Below are 12,298 nucleotides of genomic sequence, written 5' to 3'. Positions count from 1 at the left end.
GAATTCAGAGTTGATTATTACTGTACTAATTCCAGTAAGCTTCACAGTTTTGATACTTGCTGCCACTGAAGTAATCCCATGCAACTCTCAGCACAACTCCTGTATCCTGGTCAATAATGAGTCACTTAAATTTCTAACCATGGTATCAAGATATGCAGAACATGTGTACCATGTCCTAGATCTTTATTTATACTTGGGGATTTTTTACTAGGATTATGAAGAAGATGAAGAAGAAGACGATGATGATGAAGATGACACAGGGATGGGAGACGAGGGTGAAGATAGTAATGAAGGCACTGGTAGTGCAGATGGCAACGATGGGTATGAAGCTGATGATGCTGAGGTAACTGGCTAGAATTTTGACCATCAGTTTTCTTTAAGAACTTGCTTAGTATTGTTTTTCAAGAATATAAAAAGGCTTGTACTCTCAGAACACTACAGCTTTCCTTATCTTTGGGTTTTTGTTTGTTTCTACTGTGGTTTGGTTTGGTTAATTATTTTTTAAGATAACTACTTGATTTATTTGCACTTAGCATTCATATTTTGTTTTTAGGGTGGTGATGGGACTGATCCAGGTACAGAAACAGAAGAAAGCATGGGTGGAGGTGAAAGTAATCAGAGAGCAGCTGATTCTCAAAACAATGGTGAGATTTGGTTTTGTTTTTCTTTCGTTATGTTTTGTTTTGTTTTTTTAGTCTCTTTTTAATTGAACACTTTTAATATTTTGATTTAATTAATTTAATTTAATATTTTAACCTGACGTTTTCTAAACTAGGACTGCACTTAATTATCGCCTAGGTAATAAAACTTGGTTAGTAAACTGGCAAGCAAAAGATTGGCTCTTGTTCTTGCTTTGTCATTATTACTCATAAAGTCTACTATATTTATATCTAAAATGTAGTCATTATACTATTTTTTTCTACCTCATTGGTCTGCTGTAAGATTCAAAAATTTTAAATCTATAAAGCATTATAAATGCCATGTGTTGCTGCTGCTCTTAGTGGGAAATTAAGTCAGGGACTTCTAATAGTAATGGCAATTCACAACCAGAAGAGGTCAGGCTAATCAGGCTACATGTTTCAAGATTTGTGGGTGTAGGAGTTTTGCAGTGTTGTCCAATGAATAAAAGATTTTTTTAATCAATATAGCATACCTTTTGTTAATTCTTGAAAGGATGAGTCCTGGAGGTCAGCTGAACTATTGTAGGCAGTAAAGAATTATGGAATTCATAGAAAATAATTTTATTTTAGAATTTTTTAAAAATGTTTTTTAAAGAATTGGTGATTATCTGGTATGCCATTCTGGTTTTAACAATACTGAGCCAGAATCATTAATAGTAATATAATAAAAACCTTAATATATGTAGACTAGTGGGAAAACAGTATATCTGAGTTTCTGTGTAGGCCTGTGTATTTAAAAGTACAAATTGTATGCTCATTTGAATTAAAGAAAGCAAAGGCAGGCAATCTTTTCAACTTTTAATTGTTTAAGAGAAAAATAAACTAATGAATACTGAACCATATAATGAAGATAGTGTTGCTTTTTAAGGGAGATGAGCTAAGGAGAGAGATTAATTATAATAATTTACATTTTCTAAAACATTTTATGGATTTAAGAAACACCTTTTTTGTGTCACATAATTGGGTTACAGAGGGAAATTTGCCTCTTTAGGTAATATCACTAAAAGCTAAGTCTTGTGAGGGCAGGTGTTCATAGACATTTTTCCTAGATACAAAACATATCAGATGCTCATTGAATACTTGTTGGAGACTTTCTTTTCTTTTTTACAATCAAGCAAAAATATGCCTAGTAGTCTAGATAATTTTAAGTTAGTGGATGGATTTGGTACATTGCTAGTAATTACAAAATAAGTGCTTTTTCTGAGCAACTGTACTTGTACTGAATTATTTAATTCTTAAAATAAACCTATCAGATTCAGGTACCAGTGAAGAATCTGAGAAGCAGAAGCAAAGTGATATAACCAAGATCCCATAGCTAGTAAGTGTTAGAGCTGGCTATTTACAATAGCCAGGACATGGAAGCAACCTAAGTGTCCATCAACAGATGAATGGATAAAGAAGATGTGGCACATATATACAATGGAACATTACTCAGCCATAAAAAGAAACGAAACTGAGTTATTTGTAGTGAGGTGGATGGACCTAGAGTCTGTCATACAGAGTGAAGCAAGTCAGAAAGAGAAAAACAAATACCGTATGCTAACACATATACATGGAATCTAAGGAAAAAAAAAAAGGTCATGAAGAACCTAGGGGCAAGACGGGAATAAAGACTCAGACCTACTAGAGAATGGACTTGAGGACACAGGGAGGGGGAAGGGTAAGCTGGGACAAAGTAAGAGAGTGGTATTATATATATGTCTATATATACACTACCAAATGTAAAATAGATAGCTAGTGGGAAGCAGCTGCATAGAACAGGGAGATCAGCTCGGTGCTTTGTGACCACCTAGAGGGGTGGGATAGGGAGGGTGGGAGGGAGGGAGATGCAAGAGGGAAGAGATGTGGGGATATATGTATATGTATAACTGATTCACTTTGTTATGAAGCAGAAACTAACACACCATTGTAAAACAATTATACTCCAATAAAAATGTTTTAAAGAAAAGTGTCAGAGCTGGAATCTGATTCTAGACCTCAGACTTTTAAACTACTAAATTGATATCCTATTCAACTTTTCACTTTTGTTGTTTTACTTTGTATGTAGAAGACCTAGACATCTGAAGGGCCACTGAAGTTCAAAATTTAGGAAAACCAGAATATGAAAGTTATTGTAAGGCTTTTTACCAATCTCCTTCACCCTGTTTGAGTGTAATACTAATAACTGTAGTGGTCTGATCTTTAGGTAATTTGCCTGTTTTAATAATATGAGCCAAAATGTATTAAATGTTTATTTTATCATGTGTTAAGCTAGGTGCTTTATGTCCATTATTTGATATCTTGAGAAAAATGTTTCTTGTACATTACATTTTTGTTCCATTAACCAACCAAATAAATAGAAGGGAGTTGCTAAGGCCATACCACTGTTAACTGCACACCCAATATCTCTGGGTCTACCACACCTCTCTACGTTTTTTCTGAAAATATTAGGTGCACATTCCTAGTGGTAAGATTTAGGATTGTCCAAGTTACTTTGTGGTAAACATAATAGTTCAAAATAAGCTTCTCTCTTCCTATAGGTGAAGGAAATACTGGTACTGCAGAGTCCTCTTTTTCCCAGGAGATTTCTAGAGAACAACAGCCATCATCAGCATCTGAAAGACAGACCCCTCGAGCACCTCAGTCACCAAGACGCCCACCACACCCACTTCCCCCAAGACTGACCATTCATGCTCCACCTCAAGAGTTAGGACCACCAGTTCAGGTATTAAAAATACTAGTCATTCTGAAAATTTTATTTGAAAAAATGTTGTTTTTTTCCTCCCTTTCTTTCCATTAGCAATTACTTTGTTTTTCCCCAGAAATTAAGTGAACTTTCTGTTTGTTATATTTTTGTAAAATTTTTGAGCTGAAACTAATCTCTGAATTCTTTTCCCTGAAATATGGCAATAATATACTTCATAGAGGAAGTGAACTTTGGAAAGGCAAGGCTTATTAAAGTTGTGTTTAAAGTGAGATGTTTATATTCATAGAAAATAAAAGTCTCCTCGCTGTTTTTACAGGTTAAAGAAAATTTTTTTGGATTTTAATGAAAATAAAATGTATTTCAGCAGCTGACCACCATTTGTTTTGAAGGTTTCCTTCTCTAAGGTGCATGTTTTTTTTTAAAAGAAAAAGGAAATTTCTGTTCTGCTTAACAGAACTTCTTTTCCTCTTATTTTTTTGCAATCATATATATTAATATCCACTTTTAAAGTTCATAAAAGTGTGCATAACCCTTTACATGTAACACTCTTTGTAGTAGGATTGGACATCTCTTAACAGAAGCTCTTGAAGAAATAGCAGGAAAAGTACAAAGGCTCTATTAATCATGTAGCTTGAGTCTTAACTCTGTAGTGTACTAAACACTGTCAAGTGTAGATTCTACTAAAATACCACTGATGAAGATAACCTCATCTTTTGAAAATATAAAGTCTTACAGGATTGTTTATGGATCCTGCAAAATATACCAATTCTATCAATTTAGAATTGTCTAAATTGGGAAACAGTTTACAAGTAGTCAGTACTGCTGTTTGAACTCCAAAGGATAATTAAACTTTAAGATCAAAGGATACTTACTAACACTTAAATCAAGGAGATAGGAACTAAGTTAGCTAGGAACCTACAAATAAGATAGGATCAGAGTTTGGTTTTACATATTGGTTAATATTATCTACTGGCTAATAAAATATTTGTCTATTGGTTAATATTATGGTCTATGTAATTAAAATCATGTTGTTTACAAAATGGATTTCTTTAGTACTAGTACAAGATTAGTAACAGTTTTTCCTAAGAAAAATCCCAGTGATTACATTATCTGCTAACATTTCAGTTATTTTATTACAGCGTATAATAAGCCGTATCTGTTAATATTTGGTGTTTCTTTCATTGCCAATTCCTTAAAACAAATGAAATTCCTTTCTTGACATAGAGAATTCAGATGACCCGGAGGCAGTCTGTAGGACGTGGGCTTCAGTTGACTCCAGGAATAGGTGGCATGGTAAGTACCTACCTGTCGTGTAAAAGTGATTCATTTGTTCAGCAGTTATTTGTATAGTCTGTACGTATGCTCCTGTCATGCCTGTTTAGTACTTGTTTTCTGTCTTTTTAGCAGCAGCATTTTTTTGATGATGAAGATAGAACAGTTCCAAGTACCCCAACTCTTGTTGTGCCACATCGTACTGATGGATTTGCTGAAGCAATTCAGTAAGTAAGAGAGAGGGAAACATACTTTGTGACTAATCAAATTCTTCCTGTTTCCTGTTAACTTGATAACATTTGATTGATTCATTATTTGTTAAGTCCTATGCTATGTACTAAGCAGTTGAGGGTAGGAGGGTTGAGGTTGTAGTGTTGGGAAAAATCACATAGAGGTGAATGAAGTAAAGTTGCTTCCATCAGGAATTTGAAATTTAAAGGCAGTATAACTATGGTTAAGAGCATGGACTTTAGAGTTAGAATGCCTGGGTTGTAACCTAGCTGTACTGCTTACTAGCTATGTCAAGTTGCTGGGTTCTCTGTTCCTGAGTATCTTCATTTTATTAATGAGAATAATAATACAATAGTTCTTACCTCATAAGTTGTGAGAATTAAATGAATTTATGTTAACATGTTTATAATATCACCAGGCACATAATAAATGCTTTATAGATGTTGGTGAAGGTATTGGTAATTACAGTGATCATGATGGAAAATATTGTTGTGAAAGCTAAGCATATGCACAACTAACGATAACCTAAACAATCTAGGAGAATAGAGACATAAGCAATAGGCTTTGTTTATATAAACGAAGGAGTGATTTATTCTAACGCTTAGGGGAAGAGAATCTGAGAGGACTTAATGGGGACAACATTAAATTGAGTCTTGGAAAAAAACACCTAAAACTTACTGAGCATTCCCATGAATCAGTTTATTTAATCTTTGTAACTATGAGGATAGATACTATTATTTCATTTACAGATAATGAAGCACAGAGATGCTGACAAATTTGCCAGAGTTCAGACAGCTAGGAAGTGACAGTTTTTTTATTTCAAACCAGTCTGGCTCTAGAACCTTTTTTAGACTTTTTTAGACTTCCTAAACCTATTTTAACGCTTGTGCTATACCACTCCTTTTAAAGAATAAAAAGGCGGGCTTCCCTGGTGGCGCAGTGGTTGAGAGTCCGCCTGCCGATGCAGGGGATACAGGTTCGTGCCCTGATCCGGGAAGATCCCACATGCCGTGGAGCAGCTGGGCCTGCGCGTCCGGAGCCTGTGCTCCGCAACGGGAGAGGCCACAACAGTGAGAGGCCCGCGTACTGAAAAATAAAAATTAAAAAAAAAAAGAATAAAAAGGCTTTCCACATGGAAGTGCACATGTTTAATTGTGGCTGAAGTATCAGTTGCATGACAGGATGTACCTGAAGAATAGAATAAAAATGTTTCTACAAACTTGGGGGAATGATTGATTTTTCTGTAGTATGTGGTAACATGTGGCCATCAGAACCAGTTTTAAACTTGCTCAGTTAACTACAACTCACCTCAGCTAACACGATTTTACAAGCCAACTGATCAATGTCAGCCCCACCCTTCCAAAAGTCAGCCAGTCAGAAAAACTCACTCCTAAAGAACTGCTGAGTGCCAGCCAATCAACAACATTCTCACATAGCTCAGAAGAATTTAAGGTCCTTCTAATAGAAGAATAACTTATGGAGACAGGTTTAAAAATTCACCTGAAAGAGACTGTCCTTAACTAAAGCAATAGTGTGAAACAGTAGAGAAAATAGATTCAATCAAGAGTTACTACTGAGGTAGAATCCATAAACATCAGTAGCTGACTAGCCAAGAAAGGTTAGGGTAAGGAGTGGGCAAAGAGTGAGATAATGCTATTTTATATCCTGGGTTATGGGCAGAAAGATGGATGGTAGTGTTATTAGGGCAGCGAGAAAACAAATTTCTAGCAATCTAATATTAAAGTTTTTTTCTAGACCTTGGGAGCCACATAGTGAATTCTTTCAGATAAGAAGTGGGCTCGAGAGGTGACCTGATTTATCTATGACTAAACGTTGAAAACTGAGACAAAACTTTTTTCATGACTTTATTCTTTTTTTGTTACATTTCATAATCAATTTATGTTGCTTTCAATATATCTACATCTACATAGAGATTTCTACCAGGTTCAAGAAATGTGAGGCATAGTTCAGGACAGCTGAAAGCTATTTATGTATAAATCATGTATGTATATAAATCATGTATATATAGATCACATAATACGAATCACATGATTTATATTATTGCTAAATTCTTGACAACTGATATTTTGAAAATATTTTCATAAGTGAGAATTCCTTTATCAACTTTATTTTCAAACTGTTTTCTTCCAACTTCATTTATGCTTATTCTTCCTTCTTCCTATAGTCTTTCCATCATTGCAGTTTTAACAAGGTAACTTTAAGTCTCATCTTAAATTAATTTTTGTTTGTTTAGTTCCCCACAGGTTGCTGGTGTTCCTAGATTCCGTTTTGGGCCACCTGAAGATATGCCACAAACGAGTTCCAGTCACTCTGATCTTGGCCAACTTGCTTCTCAAGGAGGTAAATCGCTAAGTAAAAGCTTAGCTCTCCTGGATTTGCATGTATTTTGGTAATAAGCTGTTCTGACATGGTTTTTTTTTAAGTGAGCAAATATTAATATAAAAAAGTTTATATCTAAATAAACCTTATCCTAATTTATGGAAAAAGCTATAATATATTTACTACTTATTAAGCACTGCCTTACATATTAGTCTTTCCAACAAAATTTTCAGTTCTTTGGGCATAATGACTAGCTTTTACATTTGTATCTCTTTTGGCTTTTAGTATAGTATCAGGAATATCTGTTGTGCTAATAAATATACCTAGGTACTACCAGCCATGTTAAAGTTGTTGGAAGGAATACAGCATATTTTTTGTTTAGTTTGACATTTGACATTCCTAGTTAAGTGTATAAAACTAGTTAAGATATTTTCCATTAACATTAAAAATAAGAAAAATAAAATGTTAAAAATACGTGGAATAAAATGACCCCTAACATAAGCAATAGCAGTTAGTTATATGGACATGAATTGTGCTGTTTCTGGAATTAATTACCTTTTAATCATTGGTTGGCATTCATAGAACCCGCTATATTTCTGGAAAGCTATTATGGCATTTTGTAAGTGAATAGGGAATGCATACTGTTTTAATAATAAGCCCAAAACAAAGATTAATCTGCAGCCCTCGTGTAAGTCATGCAACACATCTTAGTCCATAGTGGTTTAGGATGTGAGGTCTAACACTGCTTCCCCTCTACCAATATGAAATTGTGAGTTGACTTCGGAGGAATTCACAATTTTATGTGGCTTTATTATAGGACACTTCCAAGACTTGGAAGTCAGATCTAGGCTTAAATTGGAATGCTACCACTTTACTAGTGACTTTGGGAAAGTTAATTAACCTCTTTGAAATTCAGTTCCTTTAGCGAAAAGGAGACTAATAATACCTTGCTGTTTTGGTATAGAGTAGATTCGAACACAGTAGCTTGTTCATAGTTGGGCACTCGGTAAAGTTAGCTTGTACGAAACTTATAAGAGCACTTCAGCTGTTTTTTTATTTAGGTTTACTTAAATTAGTGTTAGGGAGCTTAAACGACACATTTAAAGCGTATTTACATTTTTGAGGGATTGATTTTTTGCTTGATGGGGTAATTGTGGGCTTCAACAAAGTTACGTGTCTCCACGGATTAGTTTTTTTCTTTTAGATGTCTGGGATATTGACAATATTTTGTTCTTTCAATCATTAATATTCAGAATTGTCTCTAGGTTTGGGAATGTATGAAACACCCCTCTTCCTAGCTCATGAAGAGGAGTCGGGTGGCCGAAGTGTTCCCACTACTCCTCTGCAAGTAGCAGCCCCAGGTAGGTATCAAAGGCAGATCAATAGATTATGTGTTATAATGGTAAAATGGAAACCTGTGATATATGTTCTAGCTAAAAATTAGAGAAACCACAAAGTTGTTAAAAGTTTTCATTGCTTTTCTGGTCTTTCATTTTTTCAAGTGACTGTATTTACTGAGAGTACTACCTCTGATGCTTCAGAGCATGCTTCTCAGTCTGTTCCAATGGTGACAACGTCCACTGGCACTTTATCCACAACAAATGAAACAGCAACAGGTGATGATGGAGATGAAGTATTTGTGGAGGCAGAATCTGAAGGGTAAATGTTTACTGTGTAATTTTTGCTTGATTAAACTTGTCAGACTTTTTTATATATTTTTTTTTTTTTTAAGACAGGAAGCAACAGTCTCTTGAGCTGTGTTTTCAGTAGCATCCTGTTACAAAAGTAAACCAAGCCATATATTTTGGAAAACTAATTTATGCACAAAATGACATATTTTAAGACTTAAGACATTGTTATTACAGAAGACATAATTTTTTAAAAGGTTATCTTCTTGAAAATTGCATGATGCATTCTAGAACAAAGTATTCTTTAGAATCACCCTTCCATTAATGTCGCTGCTTGAACTTTTCCCCAAGAAAGAAGGCTTTCTGTGAAAATTAGGAAATATTAGGAAATGACTCAATTTTCCATTTAGTAGTGGGCTCTCAAGCAAACCTTACCTATTTTTTATTTACGTGCATTTATAACTTGGTCTGAAACACTAACTTGTTAAAAATCAGAAATCTTCAAGACCTGACTGTTTTTAGCATATCAGTTATAAACAAAGTTTAACAAAAGAAGTATTTCATAACAAATCATCTGGGCTTTTTTAAACCAAAGGAGGTGGAGTAATTTAATGAAAAGAACCATTGGACAGTGGTCTTGGAGAAGTTTAACTTTCAAGGTGGAACCTGAAAAAAAAAATTAAAAAAAATTTAAAAAATTAAAAAAAAAAAAGGTGGAACCTGATTCTTCATAAAATAAAAAAAGTTGGACTGCTTCATAGTCAGAAGCATAGCTAGAAGTAGAACCCAGATTTCCTAGGTAGAGCTCAGAGGTTTTGTTTTATTTAGCAACATTTTCTTAGCGTAATTACAGGCCAACTCTAGTATATAAGAAAAAAGGCAGGTCTATTATTATGCCTCTAACACAGCGCTGCTTAATTTGGGGAAAGTTACAGATCCTGCTGAAAATACTAGCTGCCTTTAATTCCATACCATGTATGCAGGTTCCTTTATATATGTCATTTCTAAACCACGCAGTATCCCTGCAAAGTATTATCTCCATTTTACAAATGAGAAAGCTCAGACTCTGAACATTAAAATAACTTGTGTAGGCTGCACTTCACCAGTTCTTCTCAATTTTAGCAGAGTCATGAGAGGTATCTTTCAGGTACATTGTTATTAATAAGTGTACTAAAGTTTGCAGATGATAAAACCTGGAACAGATTCAAGTTATTCTTGTACTCTGATCTCCCTCACTTGCTTTTTGATGTACTTTCTTGAAGAGAGAGAGAGAGAGAGAGAGAGAGAGAGAGAGAGAGAGAGAGAGAGAGAGAGAGAGAGAGAGAGAGAGAGATGGAGTTACAGCTTTGAGCCAGGAATTCACCTACCCTAGCCTGTCTCATCTGGGCTAGAGCCCATAGTGAAATAGTGGTATATTATTAATAGTTGTAACTGTTGTGAATCATTTTAGTACTCTGCTTTCCTAGAAAGTTGTTTTGCGATATATCAAAATCTGGATAATATATCTCTTGTGAATATCAAGAATGTGAACATCTTTTGTCAAAAAGAAAAAACAACAACAGCAAAAGAGAGGAAAAAACAAAAATTAAAATTGGAACATGTTCTAGTGAGAAAAGGAGTGAGGAAAAAGGAGCTTGAGCTCTCTTTTCCCCTGCCTTTTAAAAAAAATGTATGGTTACCAATATCAGAGACTGCAGTTTTGAGTTGGAGGGGAGCTCTGGGTTATTTAAGTGGTAGACTATCGAAAAATAAAGTTTGGGGAAATTTTAGGATACATTCTAGGATCAGTTTTTTTCTTTTTTCTTTTTTCTTTTTTTTTTTTTTTTGCTGGACGCGGGCCTCTCCCATTGCGGCGCACAGGCTCCGGACGTGCTGGCTCAGCGGCCATGGCTCATGGGCCCAGCCGCACCGCAGCATGTGGGATCTTCCCAGACCAGGGCATGAACCCATGTCCCCTGTATCGGCAGGCAGACTCTCAACCACTGCACCACCAGGGAAGCCCCTCTAGGATCAGTTTTATATTTTCTAATCAATTTTTGTTTTCCTTTCTTAGTATTAGTTCAGAAGCAGGCCTCGAAATTGATAGCCAGCAGGAAGAAGAGCCTGTTCAGGCGTCTGATGAGTCAGATCTTCCTTCCACCAGCCAGGACCCTCCTTCCAGTTCTTCTGTAGGTAAGTTCCTGCTCTTGACTACAGTACAGCTTTATATATCAAACTTGTTTGCAAAAGATCCTGCTCTGTTAGTTACAATTGATAATTCTTTTTTTCTTGACTTTCAAAATGCTTCATTTAAAAGAGAAATTTTATTTTATTAAAAGGAACTTGGCTTATATTAAAGGGAATTGGTTACAGTAGAGGTGCTGTAGGGGCTGTGAGGGATGGGTTATTAGGAGAGAAGCTAGGAGTAGTACTCCAGGCCTCCTGCCTATGTTTAAACCAGAGCAGCTCCTTTTTTATTTCTTCTACATATTAGGTTCTACATGAGATTTGGTATGGAGGGTTGAGGGTTGGGAGACCTGTTGCTTCGGAAAAAAAAATATTGAAATTTACTGATATAAATAGTTTTAAAGTTTGGTTTTTCACATTTTTGAAGTTAACTTTGAAAAGGGCTATTTTATGTATCTTTCTTGCAATAAAAATTAATTCTGCAGGACTTTTTAAAAAATAATTAACATGCATTGAACACTTACTGTATATCAGACAGTATTCTAAGCCCTTTACCTATATTTACTCATTTAATTCTCACACCAACCCAACATGGTAAGCATGCATACCCATTTCATAGTAATGGAATCTGAGTCACAAAAGGTTGAAAAATTCCTTCCAAGTCACATAGTGAGTAAATAATGGGCAAGCCAGGATGCAAACTCAAGAAGTTTGACTCCAGAGACTCCACTCTTAAACAGTATACTACATTAGCTTATCTATCTCAAAGTTTTTAGGTAGGGGATTACTTTTATTATTGAAGAAATATATACTCAGTCATCCTCTCTGATTGTTTTCATTTTAAATTGTTGATAGCAGTAATCCTCAAACTCTGTCATGGAACCTTCAGGTTTTATGGAAGACCTGCTCAGTTACTACTTTTTTCAATCATGGAACTTTCCTATCTCAAGATCTGTTCTCCCTTTCAGCCGCTTTTCTGTGACACATCAACCTGTAGACATCATCCCCAGGTTCAGATCCTGTATCTGCATTTTAACAGCTAGTAACTTTAAATCTCTGCTCATTTCATTGTGAAATATGGGCATTCATAACTCATCTTGCAGTCAAGATTAAGAATAATGTATGTAAATTTTATAACTCAATGCTTTACACGCAGTAAGAAGGCCCCCCAAAACTATGTAGCTGTCATAGTTACTAGTAAAACAGTAATATTATTAAAAATACAATACAATAACTGAAGTTCTGTGCCTCCAGTTATATCCTGATGTCCCATGAGAATTGTCTTTCCTCAACAG

The 12,298-nt window shown here is 35.1% G+C and overlaps 1 protein-coding gene across 1 annotated transcript in view; it reads left to right on the top strand.

Moving 5' to 3' along the window:
• The window catches only part of TPR (translocated promoter region, nuclear basket protein), a 66,644-nt gene that overhangs the window by 52,088 nt on the left and 2,258 nt on the right, over window positions 1-12,298 (top strand). The window contains exons 42-50 of the mRNA XM_059076449.2: window positions 212-343; window positions 554-644; window positions 3,200-3,384; window positions 4,591-4,659; window positions 4,771-4,865; window positions 7,124-7,230; window positions 8,475-8,570; window positions 8,712-8,868; window positions 10,891-11,009. Coding sequence (XP_058932432.2) covers window positions 212-343; window positions 554-644; window positions 3,200-3,384; window positions 4,591-4,659; window positions 4,771-4,865; window positions 7,124-7,230; window positions 8,475-8,570; window positions 8,712-8,868; window positions 10,891-11,009 — 1,051 coding nt within the window. The remainder of the gene's footprint in view (window positions 1-211; window positions 344-553; window positions 645-3,199; window positions 3,385-4,590; window positions 4,660-4,770; window positions 4,866-7,123; window positions 7,231-8,474; window positions 8,571-8,711; window positions 8,869-10,890; window positions 11,010-12,298) is intronic.

The sequence above is a fragment of the Kogia breviceps genome, chromosome 1, assembly GCF_026419965.1.
Source record: "Kogia breviceps isolate mKogBre1 chromosome 1, mKogBre1 haplotype 1, whole genome shotgun sequence".
Taxonomy (NCBI): domain Eukaryota; kingdom Metazoa; phylum Chordata; class Mammalia; order Artiodactyla; family Physeteridae; genus Kogia; species Kogia breviceps.
This window is presented reverse-complemented; position numbering and strand designations above follow the sequence as displayed.